Here is a 21083-nt window from a genome sequence, read left to right as displayed (position 1 = left end):
AAAAAATGTCAAATTACTGTGAATGTGCTCATGTCAAAAAAAAGTTACAGCTATTAGCAGCTAATTAAGGCATTACATGTTTAAAACCTACATAATGTCGTGGATTTTACAATAAAGAACATTGTTTTCCCACCATAGTGGATCATCTACATAATGTTTGACGAGGAAAAGTTGCTGAAACAAATTAAACATCGACGCAGTTTTTTGGTGCATAGATTAATACATTTCATTCTTTTTCCATTTGTTCTGATGATGTAGGACAAAATGGAAGGACAAACATTTCTGGATTAATTTCACAACCGTCACTCACTGAAGGAGGCGGCGGCGGCGGCGGTGGGGCCTTTACTATTTAAATAGAACCAGATTCAAAAGAAATGTGGAAAAACAGCATGCTCCCTCCGCTTGAATGTCAAAAAACAGATTGTTGGTGTCCTATCACTAGCAAAAACGGAGACCTTACAGTGGATGAAATACCATCTGCTCAGTGCTCCAGCTCAACTCTAATAAGCACAGGATTGTTCACAAAGACGAAACAGAAAAAAACCAAGGAATAAAAAAAATAAAAAAACCAGAGATAAAAAACCATTTGTAAGTCTGGGCTGGGGCTATCTGAATGTCAATGAAGGCCCCGAGTGTTCTGCAGTGTTCAGATTGGAGTCTCAGACAATAGAGCCTGTGTTTGTTCTTCCTCAGAAAGTTGGAGGAGGACAGAAAAGGGGGAAGAAGAAGAAAAGGCGAGGTTGTCAGTTGAAGGGATTACGCATTGTAAGAAGTATGATCATTCGTCTCTGTTTCTGTGTCGAGTGAATTTCTTTTTATGCACCAGGATCTTTAGTTAAGCTGATTGTTTTTCCTTAAACCCAGTAGTGATCTCTGTTGGAGGCAGCCGGGACCAGTGAATCGCACAAACAGGTGGGTGTGGCGACGCAGTCAAACTTGGTTTCAGACATTTTATTAGTGCAACGGCATAAAAGCAGGAATACATTTTAGCCTGACAAGATTTTAGATCAGCCCTTTTGTGTTTTTTTAAAGTGACAAATTTAGCTATTTCTGCTGTTTAAACTTGGTTGGGTTATGTTGTTCTCTAAATTTTTTGAAAAGATTTAGCACTTCACCTTTCCTCACCACAAAAGTTTGGAAATATCTTAGTCAGTTAGCCATTCAGATGTCCACACTGATTCTTTTCATCTTTATTTCAACTTTAAATAATGCTACTTTCAGTACTTTCAAAATTAAATTAAAATTGCCTTTGCTATCACAATGCACTATAATATTCAGTGAGATTATATGGTGTTTAACAACAATAACAAATATTTAACTAGTATTATTAATACTCCAGCTAATTGCTTATTGGCTTTGCTTATAAGCAGTTACCAACATTTGTCTTTAAAATATTAAAGTAACCACAGTTTGCTTTAGTTGCAGCAGTACAACTCCATAAGTATGAAAAGACCCTCAATATAGTGAAATGTTACACAACTTAGCCCACAATGTAGCATCTGTCCTGTACAATTCAAGTGAAGAACGATGAAAATCATGAGAAGAAGAAAAAAAGACAAACTGAAGTACCTCAGTGGCTATACATGGTTAATACTTTGTTGAAAAAGACGACAAAAAACCCTCATTTGTTTTTATTCATGATTGAGTCTCCTTAAGTACAACCCTAACAAAATTATAGCAAATTTAATCAAATAATTACAATTTGTGTTCCAAATTAATTAATTGCAAAAACTCCAACTTGCATTTTCTCAACAAATTCCGGTTTCCAAACAGGTTGATTATTTTATTTTTTGGCAGACTGTTTTTGTTTTTTTGAGACTTTATTACATTTGCATGCACATCAGAACAACAATGCTGGTGAGAACTTGAGCAGAAATAATAACGTCCAGCTGAAGCTTGTGTTACAAATGGTCATTCATTGCATCAGTGAAGTACAGGCAGACTATTTTTCACTAATCACAGAGAACTTTATTCCTCCCACAGGGTGCTGGTTTGTTAGGTCTCAAAGCTCCTGCTCACAGACATTTTTCCAGCGTTCCTCCACCTCGCTGAATGATTTTACCTTTGAATCTTCAGGTTATGAACTCAAAAAATAGAGCTTTTTTTTCTTTACAATTTCTCAATTTTGGTTGTAGAAGTTAATTTTGTGAAAGTAAGCTACAAGCCTGAACATATTTCACAGGGAAAAGTTATAACCATAATGATTTTTACATTTAATAACACATAAAACTCATTACTTAATGAATAACTTAAATTATAAAGTAAAAAAAAAGTATCTTCTCTTCATCATTTAATTTCTCAGCGTTGTACTTTTTTTTGTAAATACACCAACATAAAATACAGTGAGCTAAATATGGTGCACTCCACTGCATTCTTTATTTAATGATTGAAGACAGCATGTGTTTTATGCTTTTGTTGCCTAATTAAAAGGCAATCAAATGCTGACTGTAATTGAAACCCCTCTAGTTATGGCTTATTCTATGGTCGCACCATTCAAGAACTTACTTGTTTGTTTTTTCCCTCAGAAGCAGATTAACAACAGAATGTGGTGCTAATACTTAGAAATCTCTTTAAATTCATTATATTTTGCAAAGCAGAAATTATGCCTTGTATTTTTAATAAAATAAAACAAAGTCGTACATAAATAAGTCGCATCGTGACTTGACATCCCTCTGCTTTAGTCTTGGTCCCGATTTAGTAAACACAACCTACACGTCAGTGTCAAAGTTGTTGATTTATGAAGTTAAATGGTGAACTGGCTGACTCCCAAATGACCAGTTAAGGATATTTTTTTCTGAAAAGCGTGATCTTAAGGAAGTGACAATTAGTAGATGCACTTTTCTTTAACAATTTCAAATAGCTGGAAACAAATCACACTAGTGAATCCTTATAGTGCATAGTAAAAGTAATCACACCTTTAAAACATTTTCTTTCCTTGTCTTCTTTTGTGAAATTTAATCTCAATATAATTCCAGCTGTTCTGAGAAATGCCTCAGATGTTTAGTGGAAATTAGTGAACAAACAGCATCCTGAGAGCACTGAGAAGAGAGGAGAAGTTAAATTACATTAATGCAGATAGGATGATTTCCTTTCTGTAATCAAACACTTAAAGAATCTAAAATTCTAAGCTTGTCATTTCAAAATAACACGATTCACTGAAACAAAACTTCTATCCGTCCGTCTGCACCAATTTTATTTTGGTGAATCGGAGAAACGGAGGTAGCAGATTGAAGTTTGTGGTTGTAACGTGGAAAAGCATTGGAACAAGTCAGAATGATTGATTCTTTTAAAGCAACATAATTTATGCTCTTTTCAGTGGGACATCTTGCTCGAGCATTAATGTATTAATTCAGGCAGCAACAGGAATTGATATTAATGTGTCACCCACAATGTCAAAAGACGGACTCCTTTTCATTATCGCCTTGCTTCGATGTACAACGTCTAAATGTGTTGGCACTTTAGGATACCTTTTAATGGCATCCTGGAACCATTCCTACAGAAGAGCTGCGTTTTACGAGCTAGAAGACGTATGGAGAAATGATGGGACAGTCTCAGCGCATCTAGTGCCTAACATGGTGAGACTGCAGCTCATTGTCATTCTGTCATGTGGCAGAGCAGAGCGTCAGCGCTGCTCGGTACGTATGGGCTGCAGGAGGCTGGCTGGGAATGGGAGGAAGGCCTATTAGATTTAATGAATGGCTGTCAAGCACAGGCCACTCTACATGTTCCATGTGTCATGTACAATGAGGATTTCTTTAAAAAGGAGAAAATATACCATTTAGTCCAATGAGTCTCTCTAGTTTTAGGTCCTCAGAGCTTTTTTTTCCAGAACACTTTAACACATGTAAGTGCTGATATGCTTGTGTTACAAAATGTGCTTTTAAAACCACACTTTGGTTTAGCTGCTCTTGTTATCAAGTACTATAAGCATGGCTGTCACACACACACACACACGCACACACACACACCAAACATGTTTTTACTGTACTCATGCCTGACATTTCCCTTTTCCAGACCCTGACCGAAGCTTCTCTGGCTTTATTTATCCACAATTTCATCACTCACTTTCAAAAACGCCCCATCTTGTTAAGCTGACAGCCAAACATCTCTTGACCTGTGCACTATTTCAGCCCACAGAAGCGTTTTGGAACCGATTCCTTGGTTTGTTGGCAGTTGCTTGGTGTAGCATCATTGAGGGGCTGTTGTCTGGGTGTTGCCTCGAGACGTTCGGTCCAGGCACACGCCTGGCAGCCACCGTGAAAGACAACAACGCCTCACGATTCACTGGTCACTAATTGGAGTGTCACTCCGCAATGCTCAGAGATATGAATACGGCCTGTACAGACATACAAACGCACAAACAGATGCCCTCATTCGGGTCTTTTTCGTGAAATTTCATTTAGGAGGAAGTCCTGTGTAAGGACAGCTTTTTGCAAATGAATCTTGACAGCTAATTTACATTTACAGGATTAAATATGGGAATTGTGATGACATAGAGTGTTGCTGAAAGGCAGATATCTCACTCACTTCCAGCTACCTGTTGTTGTGAGCTGTCAGTTTGACGTCGACAACGACCAAAGCAAGTGAATTAGCATTTTCCATGATTTACAAAACAACAAAAAAAACAAAGTTGGCTGCTTGTGCATGTGTGTGTTAAACTTGTAAAGGGTTCCCCAGGCCTGTCAGACAACACGTAAATGGAAGCGCCTAACAAATTTGCTGTTGGTCCTGACTTTCATTGTCCTCGCACTCTTGACCCCGATCTCGCTGCACATTATAATTGCTGCATCGATTTGACTCAGAGTTTGTCAGCGGTATATGCGTCTCTGTTTTCCGTGTCCAGGGAGACATTGATCTAATTAGAAGTCTTCATTAGTCAGCTGCAGAGTATAGTGTCATCCTTAAGGAATGATGATCTGGCTCACCATCCCAGACATAAAACACAATACAGGGCATTGTCTAAATGTAAAACAAATCATGGCTTCACTGACGTAGACAAGTTGAGAAGCTTTCTGTAAAATGCACAACAAACCTTCAGTTCTCCACACACTATGCTAATGATTTTGAGGACCTGTAAAATGAATCAGTCAACATTTTTGTTCAAGCTATTGCAGGATTTTGCTGTGAGTGGGTCATTTTGGGTGAATTAATAGGCGCGCTGCAGGATTTGTACTGAACGTTGAATGCTGTTTTGGCGACATTGACTAAAAGTTTGATTTGGCAAAGTGGAAAAAATGTCCTAATCAAGCAGCTTTGCTGAAAAGAATGTGCTTCCATTCAACAGAAATTTTGTGCACAAAGTCATTCATTTAGCAGGTTTAATTTAATTGTGAACTGTTATTTCAGTTATGAATCTGCGTACAAACTATATCGGAAGATGGGATGCAGCACTGGCAAGATTATGATCTGCAGCGCTGGTGAATAAAGGATTACCGACACACACAACAACCCCCTTCTTTCCTATCGCTGTTTGACCATGGGAGCTGGAGAGGAAATGCATGCACGGACAGTAAAAATGAGCACCCCGGGGGTGCTGGCTGTGGTGACAGTGTTTTCTATGATTCCCGGCGGGTTACTGAGTGATATAAGAGATACTCAGGGTCTGGAAGCCCAACAGCTGGCCCGGGGGTCCACTGTTCTGCACCATCGCCAAAAGAGGGGCTGGATTTGGAAGCAGCTGTTTGTCCAGGAGGAAGATCCGACTTCTCAAATTATTGGCCAGGTGATGCTTCAAACTGAACGCCCGCCATGTCCTTGACATGGTTATTCCCTTTGAAAACACATGTTTATCATTTGCCTCAGAAAAAGTCTTTATAAACCTTCCTTTCTTCCTCCTCTGAAGGTCAAATCTGACTCTGATCGAGGCAGTTTTACTATCAAGTACGTATTATCAGGAGAAGGTGCTGGAGACGTGTTCAAGATAGACGAGAATTCTGGAGAGATCTGGACTCTGAAGAAGCTGGACCGCGAGAAAAAGGCCTTCTATGTCCTTCAGGCCCAGGCTATAAACACACGGACCGAGGAGCCAGTGGAGCCCCAGTCTGAGTTCATAATCAAAGTGCAGGACATCAACGACAACGCTCCGCAGTTCCTGAACGAACCGTATGTCTCCAGCATTCCTGAGATGAGTCCAGTAGGTACGTATCGTCTTTGCTGTTGTTCTCAGGTAATGTCAGATGAAAGTAACTCGTTTTATTCAAATGATTCAGTGTCTTGAAAGATATATTCAACTGTTTCAATTAGATATTTTCTTTTGTCCGGATCTACCTTGAGTTTTTATGTGATGGATCAACACAAAAGAAATATTTGTGGTAAAAAATGAGAAAATTGTGGAAGGACTGAAAGTTTTGGCAAAGAACTTTACCAGAAAACACCCAACGGTTGTTGCCTAAATTGAACCAAAGAGCGAAGGAAGACAAAACAGTGAGCTATAATTAGATTCTTAACTCAAAGAAGAGTCCTGAGTGCTGAACCATCTCCTGCGTTTCAGTTAAAAATAATGAGTCCAGCATGTTTTCAGGTTCTGTGTCCACATCCAGGAAGAAAGAGAAAGATAACCAGTATATTTCCGAACTATAAAGCAGTAAAGGTTTGTGTGTTTCATGAATTTTCCATTTACTGCTATGTTTACTGTAACGAGGTTGATCCAACCTTTTAGTTCTGAGATAAAAGGAAAACTGTCTTAAATGAAATCCCAACTGAAGACCATGAACAAAGAAGCATAGGAGCGTCTGTCATTCCCCTTTCCGGAAGTTAAAAGTATTGGATTTTCTATCACAGCTTGGATGCTTTTATTGATAGATTTCTTAAATAAGCTTATTATAACCATTGCACTTTCATGTGAGAAAAAAAAAAACACAAAAAAAACATTACCATTTCATTTTGTATGTAATCTGATTCTGCTGCATAATACCCCCCAACCCGTAATAAATCACAATGAATTTGACTCAGAGAGGGAAAGTGAAAGGGGAAGGTTGAAGCGAGGGCAGCCGAAAATAGGAAACGCGGCGGTAAAGCCGCGCCTGTGAATGAAAGACAGACCACTCACATGGAAGAAAGAATGAGACAGAGAGCAGGCATGAGCAAGATATCTTAGAAACCAAGGTGAGGGCAAGGATATGGTCAGCTCAGAGAGAGGTGGCAAGTGTGAAAGATAGTGAAATAAAACTGAATCAAGGAGAGAAAACCTGGGGCAATAGGATAGAGAGATGTCCCTACAGGGCTGGAAAGGTTGTCACGCACACCTGCTCTATATTGTGAAAGGCCAACGCGCTCACCCCCCCCACCACTCCCTTTTGTCAACATCCCTCCACTAACTCTCCCTCAGACTCGCTCTGCTCTCCACTTTTTCCATTTCCACTACCTCCCCCTCCACCTCCTGAGTCAGACAGACAGACCCTGCGGGACTGTGGCATAATCACTTTATTTCCCTGTCGACTGGAACTGCTGCCTGAGTGTACTCTGACTGTGCAATCCGCTCCCTGCCCCCACAGGGACCACGGTGGCCCAGGTGACAGCCACAGATGCGGATGATCCCATGTTTGGCAACAACGCCAAGCTGATCTACTCCATCCTGCAGGGGGAGCCCTACTTCTCTGTGCAGCCAAAGACGGGTACGGCACTGAACCGACACGCTGTGTCCAAATTCTTCCTCTCTAGAAATTAAGCCTAAAAGGATAAAGATATTAGGAGGGGCAATTTTTCAGAATAAAACTTTAAACTATCAGGAAAAAGGTTTTTGTTTCACTAATTGCTGGGTTTTTTCAGATAATTGCTTAACAGGCCAAATTTTTGAAGAACAATATATTGTAGCAGATTAATGGAAAGCTTGGTGGAAGGATACTGTGTCCTAGAAAAATTTGCCCAGGCAGCAGCAGCAGTCATAAAGGCTTTGAAGTGATGGATTTACAGGAATTTGGAAGGAACGCTTGGTGATCCACAGAATGATGTATGCAAGGATCTTAATTGTTACAGCATGCTGCAACGAGGAGAGTAGAGCCAAAAGTTACTCAAGAAATCGATCATAGACTTATGGTGCATAGACTGTAGCTGGAGTCAGGGCTTCAGGAGCCACCATATTGGAGAGGCCATCAGGAAATGGGATTCAGCTGTTGCTGTTCTTGTGCTAAATCCTCCAGAACCAGGCCTGTCGCAATCATCACAGTCATCTTACATGAGATAAGAAAACAGACAGCCTGTTAGTGGTCCACAGACCTCTTGTCACATCAAAATATGACATATTTCTTTGCACTCAGAAGCCTAAGTCAACAAAATGATAAAAAATTATTGCTTGAAATATGTTAAAATATTTCACTTTCTTTGTAATAAATCCATCCATCCATCCATTTTCTGTACACCCTTGTCCCTTAGTGGGGTCGGGAGGGTTTGTAATAAATCTATACAAGATATTTTTTTCAGTTTTTGAATTTAATCATAAAAATAAATACACTTTTCAGAGATTTTTGACTTTGCTGAAATACCTCTCGTTTGACAGGACTAGACTCAATGATCCTCTCATCTTCAAACATGAATGGTGACACATTTTCCTGCTCTTCCAGAACAAGTTACCTCATCTAAAATGTGATTCAACAAGTTTTCATGAATACAGGATTCATGCTTTAATACCGGGGTCAGCCACAGCACTTCCCACACACATTGTTGACCTGAACTGTGAAAAGCTTTACGGGGGCATCATTGACGCTGAAGAAATTTTAAATGCAAATTGATGCAGTACATGGGAGGACAAATCGACTTGTAACAGAGCCCATTGTTATATTTTTTTAAAGAAAGCAGTAGGCAGCAGTTCACTGTAAACGTCTACAGGTCTTTAAGTTTGTTGCTGATTTCAGATGTAAGAAGTAAATGCAGATATTTTTAATTTTAACATTTAAAAATGTCAGGGTGGTTTTGAGTGATGTGCTATATGTGATCATTTATCGGGGAATTCTGCTTAATGCAAACGCCCAAAATACTTTGTATATCATCATTATGACTTTGTTTAAAACTCTTTTAAAAAAAATTAAATGTGTCCACGCAGTATTGGTTGCATTTAATCCACTGGTGTCAAACATTAAACACAGTTCAGATGAGTTTTAAAGTGAAGCGGTTAGGTCAGAGGATATTTGGTTTCTGATTAGCTTTTGTAAAGTTTAATGTCATGTTATAAAATGACATGACTCACCGATGGAAAGGATGGCCTTGAAGGTACCAGTGGTTCAGTCTGATCCTGAAATTGTTCTTCAGTTCACTGCAGCCTCCAGTCTGGCCAGACAGAAGAACCATTAAGCCATCTCAAAGAGCACTTAACATTTCATTTTTTTTCTTAGCTGATTAAATTCTTGATGACTGTTGTGGACGGCTCTCCAAAGGACTGCTGCAGGCAATCTTTGTTTATTTACCTTTCGTTTAATGAAACACACGTACGACCCACAGAAATGCACTTAACGAACCAAATACTTCACTTTTTCCGTCCACTCTTTCCATCTCTTCTCCCTCCGCGCTGCAGGAATCGTTGTGACGTCATGGGCTGATATGAACCGTGAAGCCAGGGAGGAGTACCTGGTGGTGGTGCAGGTGAAGGACATGCTGGGCCTCAGCGGCGGCTACTCCTCCACCACCACGGTTACCGTTACTCTGACCGACGTGAACGACAACGGGCCCACGTTTCAGCAACGTGAGTCACGTACACGACTCGCGGCTGATGCGAGCGCTGAGGGCCACATGCGCACGTACAAAAAAAAACAAAAAAAAACTCTGGTAATCAGTGAAAGAGTACAAAGTGTTGCAGACATCGAGGAAGTGTTTCATATTGTACCAACAAGGTATTTATTTGATCTCGCTCCTCTGGTTCAGGTGGGCGGCTGTTGCTGCTGGCGCTGCGATTGACTGTGCACGTCGTGGCATTCAGCCGGCGGCCCAAAATTAAAAAGCAGACAGTCGAAAGGATGGGATGGGAAAGCTGCACGCATCTGCGTGTGCGCGCGTACATGTGCCACATGCTGGTTGGATTTAATCATTCACACATGAAAGGACATTCGTCATGACCTTTGGAAACAAACTGAGCCTTCTCAGGGATAAACCTTACTAAACGACTGCAGTGGGAAGAAATCAATTCTGCAGGAAAGAGCCAGCAAGGATTGAGCTTTTAACTATTAATGTCACATCCCAATTCATAGCAGGCGCCGGTGTATCCCATGGATTCTGTGTTTGGTGAAAAAAGCCTTATTAATATTAGATGGCTGCACTTCACTTTGAACTGTGCCCTCTGCATTGTCACATAATTGCAAATTATTATCAGCAGGGCTATTTTTTTTCCCCAGGAGCAGCTGGTTGCCTGTTGAGTGGCTCCCAGTAGTGCCAGTCCCTCAAACAGGAGCCGCTCGAAGACACAATCAGATTTTCTCATCTTCTTATTAGAGTTAGGCTGGGATTATATGGGGTTTGCCACAACTTATCTGGGACTGACTCAAATTGACTATCTACCTCAATGTTCTGTCTCTCATATCACTTTAGAAACCTGCAGAATCTCTTTTCTGGCTATTGACAACTTACAGTCGCCTTCTGTAAACAATATGTTGCTGCATAAATTGCTGCATTTCACAGTAGCTTTCAAAAGCATTCATACCCGGCCATCTTTTATTACTTTTTCATGTTACGACCACAGATTTTTTAAATCTGGATGAAGGAATTCTAATATGTCAACAGCCTTGATCTAAACCATTCTGTTGTAGCTCTGTCCGTAAGCTTATTGCTGTTATGCTGATGGAAAGTGAACCTGCATCCCTGTCAAAGTCTTTTTCTAGGATTGCTCTGCATTTAAGCTCCATCTATCTTCCCATTAACTGTGATAAACTGTGATATGCTGGAGAAAAGCATTCCCAGATAATAATGCTGCCACCACCGTATTTCACTATGAGAATGTTAAAGGTGAACTGGGCGTTTAGTGTTTTGCATGCAGGTTGGAAATTTAACATTTTTTCTCGTCTGCCCATAGCATCTTCCAGGTTTGCTGTATCCGGTACATGACTTGAGGCATTTTTGCAAATTGAACTTCTGACGAATATTTTTTTACACTACACAATATTAGAAAATCTTACGCAGGCAATGTTCCATGTGCGTTGTACATACTAGTATTGCAATTGTCACTATTTGTGGTGGGGCCCCGCTTTCAACAATGGTATTCTTTTTCGTCAGTCTTTCATAAAGGCCAGTTTTATGGCGAGAACCACATGTACTGCTGTTTCTTTAGAGTTTTTATGGACCTCTTGGTAGTGTCACTATTTTTTGAAAACTATGCATGACTTTCTTTAATCTTCACACCCATGTGCAACTTTGTCTTGGACATTCTTATAAAAACATTAAAGTACAATTAAGTTTGTTGTTGTTACTTGATAAAATATGGCCAATCCATTATATGCTGACTTTCATTTCCAAAGGCATAAAGTAACACTAAAACATGTCTAAACGTCTCGTCTTTCCATAGATGTGTACACCTTTGCTTTGCCTGAGAATGCAGCCATTGGGACCACAGTGGGTAGAATCATGGCAGAAGATGGAGACATTGGCACTAACGCCAAAATGACATACCGCTTGGAAGATGACCTGAACGAAAGCTCCACTTTTATCATTGAAACAGACCCAGTGACACAGGAAGGAGTGATCCTTCTGGCCATGGTACGTACAGTAAATATGCAATTTGCTTTACATTCACAGAGATCTCAAAAGAATTTTATCTAATGAAAACCTTTCAGACTTTTTGCCACTCATTTCATAAAGGAAACTCATGTATTTTATAGATTAATTACACGTGGAGTGAAATATGTCCTCCTTTGTCACGGGTTGCTGCATTACTCCTGCCTGGCACGGAGGCGACCAGCCTGTGGTTCTGCTGAGGTGTAACAGAAGCCCAGGCTGCTTTGATAGCAACTGTTAGCTCATCTTGGTCTTCTTGTTGATCTAGACAGAGAGAACTCTTAGAGGTTCTAGAAACCTTAGCAGATGTTTTGAGTTTATTTGCTGATATGGGTGTGGCGCCATGAGTTCACAATCTTTTACTTTTTTTTTGCAGTATTCTAATTCTCTCAGACTGGGTTTTGGGTTTTTATAACCTGTAAACATCAAAATTACAAGAAATAATGGTTTGATCTACATGATATGAGTTTTACTTTGTGAAATGAGAGACAAACACATTGAACTTGCATAGCATTTCTTTTTCATTGCCACTTGGCCATGGTTGAAATAAGTATCTTTGCTGTACATATACGCTTACGTTATCTTCCTATGGAGAATATGTTTTACTCCTTCTTTTCTTTCTTCTTTGTCTGAAAGTGACTGTGACTTTAAGAAAAAAACATTCTGCAAATTCACTGAATAGTTGGTTGCCCTTTACACTGGATTCAGACTGCCATAAGGTCTGTAATACCTCCAAGACTGTTCAAACAAGTGTCCATTGGGTTAAAATTGAAAACCTATGTTTAGTTGTGAAGGCAACCGTGACACCACCTATATTACATCTGCCCTAGGATGCTCTCTAATATCTGTCACACTACTGCATATCCTCTGTATTCCAGTGGTGTAGAAATGCATATTGTCCTGGAAAAATAATGGTTTGGTATCACAATATGTGTATTTGACACTCATACCAAATTTGATCACCTGTCAGAATTATTTGGGCCCACCACTAAAATATCGCAGCAATGAATCAATAATAATATTATGTTTTTTCTACATTTTTTGCCATCTTAAGGCGTTGCTCACCTCACCATGTCAGATGCTTGAAAATGCAGTAAAACTGCGAGCTTGAGTTACTTTCTTATCAAGTGGCTGCCCTCTCATTGATCATTGAAATTTAATTTCCAGATGATTAATTAATTGGTAAATACAACAAAGGTAAAAAAAAAAAAAAAAGCCATCATTGCGAAAGTTGAGTAAACATTTTGATGCAGCAGAATACTGTAATTTTCATGCTCCCAAAACATTCTCATTTTTGAAAATGGCCGTATGTCAAAAACTTGTGACAAGACAAATATTTTTTCCAAATCCCAGAAAATCCAAAGCTTTTGTTTTATTTTGATCATTCAGAACCGATCTCATCAAGGCTCTAAAGCATGAAGCTGTGACTATTATGTACCTGTATGACGGCAGATTATTTTCATATTTGAACTGTAGCATAAGAAAATGAAGATTCTTAGCAAACTGTACTAAATGCACAAATTGGAGTTGGCTGTGTTTCCCTCACACCCTTTTCTATGGCTGGATTTTTGTTGACATGGGGGTTTTAACTTGTTTTAACTTCGTGGTAAGATTCCTTCAGTTACAGGTAAAGAAGGTTCCTATAGTGTCTCTATTATTTCCAATGCAGGGATTTGCATGACGGTTTCTAGCCTTGGCCACTCTTCTTTCAAAACCTGTGATGACCAACACATGTAGGTTACTGCTACTACCAGCCGATCCCCACACCAATGACCTAGATACTGTATGTTGCCATAATGATAATGAACTAGTGCTCCACAGACATTTTGTAAATGCTCAAAGGAGACATAACAGGAAACTCTCACTCCATCACTCTGTCAGGAGCGCCACAACGTCCTATAAACCTCTCCGAGACCTTTCACATTGTTGCTGATGAAATGCAGTAAAGTCTGGGTGAAAAGTGTTCATTCAACTGGACGCATTTGAAATGTTTAAGACGGTAGAAAAAAATGCATTCATATTTAATGAGTAAGAGGCATTCAATTTCCCCTCGGGTATTTCTTTGAAGGGCTTTATGGTGGGCAATCAGTACTAATGAAGGTCTGCACATATTTTCCCACAGTACTGTGAATCTCTCAGCCAACTTTAATTCAGACACTTTTAAGGATCTAAATGCTTTATTGACAGTGGAGTATTTAAAGATCTGGGGAAGGATGTTTTCATTTCATCAGTGATTCATTTCTCATTAGCTGTGTTTACATGGACTATCTATAATCAGCTTAATAGCCCAATCAGTAGTAAGTAAGGAGATCGTCATGTAAACAACACAATCAGATCGGACTGACCTAGTCTGGCTCAGTCAGAATTAATTTTTAATCAGATTTAGAAAGCTAGAGTAACGTTTCTGTATGGATCAGCAGAAAATCAAATCTGATCCGTGGGTACATTTAAGTGTACTCTCTTTTTTTCTGGTTGAAAAGTTTAGAGTTAGTTTCTCCATATATTTGAAACTTTTCAGCATGACAGAATTAGGAGTTTTCATCAGTTGTAAACACATTTATTCTGCAGTGGATTCAAGGATATGATCAGCGTTTCAGAAATTAGGCATCCTTCTACTTTACTACACTGCTAATTTTTGCTTTAAAACAGTAGAGTTTTGTGTTTTTCAGGGATGAAACGTAATTTCAGACCTGAAAAACAATCAGTCTCTCCCTCCATTTGTCTCATGTTATACTGTCACAACATAATGATAGTTTTAACAAGCTTTACTGCAGCTTTAAGCCTGACTAGCAGTAACTCAAACTTGCGTGACTTGCATATGAAACCCTAATATTTTAGTTTCCACATAAAGTCACAATAGTGAGGAATATATATCTGCATGTGTGATCCAAAGAAGCAGTCTTCTTTTCACAGTTATTACTGTATAACAGTCCAGTCGTTATTATTTTCCTATTACATTGTTGCACAGCACAATACCACCTAATGAAGGTTCAGTTCAGGCAAACTTACCATCCAGATTTTTGCCCTTGCACTTTACAACTCGCATTCTGCTGAAATTTACAAATGGTCGTCAGAGTGGTGCAGAAGAAAACCTTGGTTTTTACGACTGAATTTTTTTCTTTGAAATGCAGGTGTTCGTAAAAGTTCAGTAATATAGAGGAGTTTAAGAGTGTGCACACTTTCTTCCTTCAGTATAGTTCTTTTCACTGCTCTCACCATCCATCTTTACTGTGTCTGGTAAATGTTCCTGTTAAGTCCAGCTTTGAAAAAAACCAAGCTATTACTGCTCATATATTTTCCTGCAGTGATTCTGTGACTTTGTTTGCAGGTAGAAAACACGATTCGCAGACTGACTTCATGCGTTTTGCGACGTTTTCCTCCAGGGAAGCTTAAAATAAAGAGGTCATGCTGGCAAAACGGCTCAAATCACAAAAAAAGATAGAGTAAAAAAATTATAACTTTATTAAATAAGGGTAAAAAGCGACCTAAACCAACCTGGACTAATGTGCAAATGTAAACGCCCCCATGTACTAGTAAATTATCAATCCATCTTGATGGAAGTTGTTACAACTAAGTCCTAAATGAGTCTTTAACATCCTTGTTTCTTGATAACATTTTTTGCTCTAGGATGAGGTGGTTTTTCAGCCATACTGAAATAGATGTAATTCGCAAAACTGCAATGAAAATACTTTTTCACATCATATCAGTCAGGTGATCAACAGCCAAATGCTACTACTGGCGAAAATGTCAAAGAAGACAACAGGAAGTAGTAGTCGGAGAACTGTGGTTTGGTTTTGCAGCTGTATGCAGTATGCAGCTGGCTCCACCAGAGCTCTGACAGCATCACACAGTTCATAAAAAGTTGTGTGTTATTAGAACATGTTAAATCCATAGTGTTTCTGTAAAATTGTCAACTGTGATTTCCCCAAAATCTTGCATACATAGCTGCTTGCTATGTATGCAAGATTTTGAATGACTTATAGCGGAGATAAGCTTGTTCTCGTATAATTGTGGGGGATTTTTTTTACATTAGCTGAATCTAAACAAAGATTTGCGCACGTTTGTAATGGAAACGTTGCTAGTGAAAGACAGTAGGATATTATGTCCTAAAACATTGTAAACTGTACAACTATTTCTGTGCGACTCGCCTTGTCTGGTCATAATGTAACTACACATATATTGTTGGAAATAAAATATATTTTTTTCCAATTAACATAGAATGAGTCAGAATTGTTTTCCAGCACAAACACTGTAAGTAATTTGTTGCTTTTCACGACAGGCAGGAGATTTCTACTTAAACGCCATGAAATGGAAAATAAATATTGACTTTGTTTATGAATCATTTTGAGCGCGTGGTAATGTTTCGCCCGCTGTTTTCCTATTAGTCGCATCTTAATGTTTTTTTTCAAAACCATAGCATTATTTAAGAGCGTTCTCACAGCTTGGAGCTCCTTGACAATTACTGAACATCATTAAACAGGTTTTACTTCCAGTGGAATAATTGTCTGAAGCACAAGTTTCAGGGAAACCTGATTGAAAAGTTGATCAGAAACAAAGAGCTGTATTGTTGTTGTGAAATGTTAGATTATTATTATTTATTTTTTTTTTTCATTGTTTCACAGCCTTTGGACTATGAATCCAAGAGACGCTACACGATGGTGGCAGAGGCAGCTAACAACCACCCAGACACTCGGTTTTTGCCTCTGGATGAGTTCAGCGACAGGACGACGCTGAAGATTTTTGTGGAGGATGTCGACGAGCCGCCTGTCTTCCTCTCGGCTCTCTACGAGTGGAAGATTCCCGAGAATGCAGCAGTGGGAACAGTGGTTGGCACCGTTAGCGCCAGAGACACTGACACAGTCAACAATCCCATCAGGTAGTGTGAGCAGGAGTGGGGTTGGGGGCTCGGGGGCTCGGGGGGCATCTGCCATCCAGCATCCAACAACTGGCATGATAATGACGGGTTAGACGCCCAACGCCGAAACACCTGGAGACAGCTTCCTCCACAGGGTGAAAAATCATTCCATTTCAAAAAGCCTTACTGGCTTGCTGCATCCATCATCCTCCTTGATCTCTGGATACCCACAACATGGTCATATTTATCTCATAATACTTTAGTGGAAAATGAGCCCTCCTGAATAAATCATGACATTTCTTTTTTTTTCTCTCTCTCTCTTTCTCTCTCGCACCTCACGGGCTTTTCTATCTATTGCGGCGGTATTATCGCAAAGCGACGTCGCAGAGAACGTGCGAAATGTAATAAAGCACCGTACGAGGTGGCATATGGAATTGAGATTTGCCGTCATTTGCAAGTGGGGCACGTTGCAGAGGAGACAGCCGTACAAGCGCTGCCTGTAGTCCATCTCAGCAGAGCTTAAGAGTGGCAGGTGCTGCATATCATGCTCAGCGCAGCGTCTATTATTGTCCCTGCGGTGACAGTGTTTCATTGATTAATAAATTCAGGCTGACATTTTAGGGGTTTCCAGAGTTCCAGTAAATATGATTAAGTTTGCCATGTCCAGACCTTCTTTGAATTAGTGATGATGTCACCTTAAAGTGAGGTAAGAGTTAAATGTATGATTATTTTAAAGACAATGCTCTAGGAAAAAAAATATATATATATATTTCTCTAACAATAGTGATGGTTGGAAGTTGGTGGAAGTTGGTAACCTAGAGCATTCATATACTTTGGATGGACTGGAAATAAAATTTGAACAAGATTATTTCAAAAATAAAAACCTCTTGCAACGCATTATCATACACAATACTCGAGATGGATAAAACTAAAAACATTATATTAAGGAATAAAGTCTGAAAAATTAAGTTATCCATTCTCCTCCAAAATGCTGTTAAATCTCATGCTTTTTTTTTTAAACGTTTCTTCTGTGTTTTATAAATTACTCATCAGTTACACATATCATCGTGAAAAACAAGGGTTGCTAATTAAAAATGAAAATCAATTTATATTGACTGGAAGCATAAACAAATCTGTTATCAGAGTAAGGTGCTGTGTCCTTGCACCACTTTCTTGTCACTTCTCTCTCACTAGCTTGTGTGTGTGTACTTGCATTGCTGGATATCTGTCAGATAAAAAAAAAAAAAAGAGCAGTTTGTCTAATTAATTTCCCTGCGGTTTTGCGACGTCTTCTTTGCCCAGAAACCAGCCTTCCGTGTAAAATGTGCCATTTCTGTGAATTTCTCTCCTCCAGATACTCAATCGACAAGAAGACCGATGCCACCAACGCTTTCAAAATAGACCCAAACAATGGAACCATCGCTATCGCTAAGGCTTTGGATCGAGAAACTGCAGACTGGCACAACATGAGCGTTGAAGCCAAGGAAACCAGTAAGGACGTTTTCTTGATCTGGATCTTGTTGATAGAGCCGTGGCACATTTATTTTCATTCCCATTCGACGCCTCTAATCAACGTGTTCCAACGTTATTTTTGCTTAGGAAAGTCACAACTAACTAGATGGCTCTTTTTTTTTTACTTTTGGAGTGAGTGTATATACTGGTATAGAGGTAAAAACTTAATAAATTAAGATGGAAATGAAAAGTTCTAATTGTAATTTGATTTTAAAAAAAATAAAAATGAAGCGGTGGCATGGATTCATTTTTCAAATAAGATTTCTGCTGATTTAATTTTGCTGATTGTCTTCACATTGTGAAAAAAACAAACTTCAGTTTCTAGTTTTGAAACAGACAATTGAATGCAAAATTATGTTATGACCTAAGCAATTAAATCAGTTAAAGAGAAAACTGCTGGCTCTTCATGTATGGAGTTAAGCTTGTTTTTCGCAGAGTACCGAAAAAAAAATGTGGAAAGTGGAGTGGAAGGAAAAACTATGGCCCAAAAGTTAAATAATCTCAATTTCAAAGTTGGTGTCTGTCTATCAGGAACTCTTTCAATACTTTCTGCTGACAAGCCTTATGGAGATCCTGATTTAATTCAGCAAACTGGTCAGACCTAAACCCCAGAGATTTGACTGAATACTGTCAGCTGGAAAAAGAATAAACCCAGATCCAACAGGTGAGCTGAAGGTCACTTCTAAAGCAAGCTGGACTTCTTCAGCAGAGACACAGCCTGATCACCTCCATGCTGTATTAACAGAAGCAAATCTCTGTGAGATGTTCCAGTCGGACGAAATACGTTAAAATGTATATATTCTAAATTATTGAGAAGGGCCTGTAATTCTTTATTCTTTTGCAGACAGATGCAGTTTTTTCACCTGGAATGCTTGATTGATGGTGACTGTAAATGGTGCAGGTACAGGATGTACCTGTGGAGGCCATGCAGTGAAGTTAGATGATCAAACGATTACTCAACCAGGCTGGATGGTTTGATAGACAGCAGTAGTGCCAGTCATAAGTAGCAATTATTGATGTAGTTTTGTACACTCAATATTTACATGGCTTAATGCAGTGAACAAGTTTTGGTTTCAGTTGGAAAAAAAGTCGTCCATTAAGTTTCCTGAAAGATGATTGATTTGAGCCTGAACCTTCTCTTTTTAAAATGTAGACAGAAGACAGAAAGAGAACACATTAATGTTTTAATGTTACTGTTGGCAAACTATTTCACATGCAAACAGTCCATGAATGAAACATGAGTTTATGAAAGATGCACCTGGAAAGTTATGACGTGCCTCTCAACTTTCTATTTGTAGCATTTCAGTCCATTAAGAAATTAATTATAGTTCGTTTTTCAAATAAGCTTGAAATCTGAAATAAAAAGCTTGGTTTGTCACTCTGAAAAATTGCACAACTGGTTGCTAAGCACAATCTAACTGGGATATTTCTCATCCTTAAAGAGGAAAGTCTTTTTTCTTTAACCTCCCATTGTCTGAAGTCAGCTGGACAGACTATTCTTTGCAAAATAACAAACTTAAATTGCATAAAGAACAGAAATATTATTTAATTGTCTAATATCACCTTGGATTGTCAATTGAATTTTAGTTCAATCTTTGACTGGGACATTCAAACATATGAACATCCTTTGATCTAAACCATCCATCCTTGCTGTGGCTAAATGTTCAGGATTGTTGCTGCTTTTAGAGGTTCAAACCATCTTCTTTTCTACTTCCCCACCAGCTAAATGTTCTCCGGCTTATATTCAGCGTTTTTGACTACACACGCTGTTTAATAGCATGTGCATGGCAAAACACTCAGTTTTGTGAAGTTTGTGGTTCATTCAATTGCATCCATTGATTGTCACGTTCCGGTTCTGCTCAGCTGTCCTCATTGTGCAGCGCGGCCGTGTTCAAAGAGCACCAAACATTTATCAGTCTGAAGTGTTATTTTGCCACAGCTTTCACAAAGCATCTGTGATACATGCACCCAGTGGACTTCAGTGGATGTCTGTCTTCGCTGCTGCAGTGCAAACCCGTTTATCCTCCTCCGTGGCGGTGTTCATCACCGTGCTGGACGTAAACGACAACGTGCCAAGGCTTGCGAGGGATTACCAGCCGTATATCTGCGAGGGCACGCAAGCAGGAGAAGTATGTCCATTATGATGTTGGGGATTTTATTTTGAGGCAACGCTATAATTTTAGTATGGCGTAATGCGTTGAACATATTCGTTTTATCCCACGTTATCTTTTCTGCGACGATGACATGAACACATTTGATATTTGTACACCAGGTGCACTCATTAAATTACCAGCAGCCGAATTCAATTTCTTTTTTATTCCTCAAAAAGGAGATGAATAGGTAGCCGAAAACCCAGTGCGTCGCATTATATTATGTTTGTGCTTCAGTAATTGCGGTGCTTATTTTTCTTCTCTCCGTTTGTGTCTCTTGAGCTCATTCATCTTCTCAGTGCTGTCGACCCGGACAAGGCTGTGGAGGAGCACCACTTCTACTACTCCATGGTTCCCCAGGAGCGCATCAATCCGAACTTCACCATCAGAGATAATCAAGGTCACATTTAATTGGAAAGGCAGCTAATAATACGTTTTAGAATTGAATAATGGGTTCATAGATTCTGTAGTAGTGCTCACCCAGATAATTCGCTGTCCTCAAGTTAAGTAATTTGTTATGCAATAGCTAGTAATTAGTGTTTTATTGTTATTTAAGAAAGCTGCTTCATCATTTTATCTATCTGCTAGCCCATGGTTTCTTCATATTATTTCACCAAGGCCTCTTCAGTTGCATGAAGACTCTATTAAACATCCAGCTGGATTCTGTTTATAGAAGTCTTGCAGATACATAATTTGTCTGAATAGACAATCACTGAGTGCTTGCCTGGTAAAATATTCAACATTGTTCCCACATTGGATTCGGAGTATTGAATTGAATTAAAAATTAAAGGATGTTGGTCCTGACAAAAATCCTTGAAAATACTCAATAAGCACAACATTTCAAAGTTGGGTTTCTTTTTTGGTATTAAACATTT

At 39.2% G+C, this 21083-nt stretch overlaps 1 protein-coding gene across 8 annotated transcripts in view; it reads left to right on the top strand.

Moving 5' to 3' along the window:
- The first annotated feature begins 688 nt into the window (after positions 1–688).
- The window catches only part of cdh19 (cadherin 19, type 2), a 34058-nt gene continuing 13663 nt past the window's right edge, over positions 689–21083 (top strand). The window contains exons 1-12 of one of the 8 annotated variants that reach the window (XM_008396565.2): positions 751–765; positions 865–912; positions 3463–3575; positions 5347–5722; positions 5843–6137; positions 7494–7613; positions 9506–9673; positions 11483–11673; positions 16314–16567; positions 17901–18037; positions 20066–20187; positions 20491–20608. In XM_008396565.2, coding sequence (XP_008394787.1) covers positions 5477–5722; positions 5843–6137; positions 7494–7613; positions 9506–9673; positions 11483–11673; positions 16314–16567; positions 17901–18037; positions 20066–20187; positions 20491–20608 — 1651 coding nt within the window. In that variant the 5' untranslated portion in view covers positions 751–765; positions 865–912; positions 3463–3575; positions 5347–5476. The other 7 variants (XM_008396564.2, XM_017301990.1, XM_017301988.1 and 4 more) reach the window with 7 other exon arrangements.

The sequence above is a fragment of the Poecilia reticulata genome, linkage group LG20 (assembly GCF_000633615.1).
Source record: "Poecilia reticulata strain Guanapo linkage group LG20, Guppy_female_1.0+MT, whole genome shotgun sequence".
Taxonomy (NCBI): Eukaryota; Metazoa; Chordata; class Actinopteri; order Cyprinodontiformes; family Poeciliidae; genus Poecilia; species Poecilia reticulata.
Note: the sequence above shows the minus strand (reverse complement) of the source record. Positions and strands in the feature narration are given on the sequence as shown.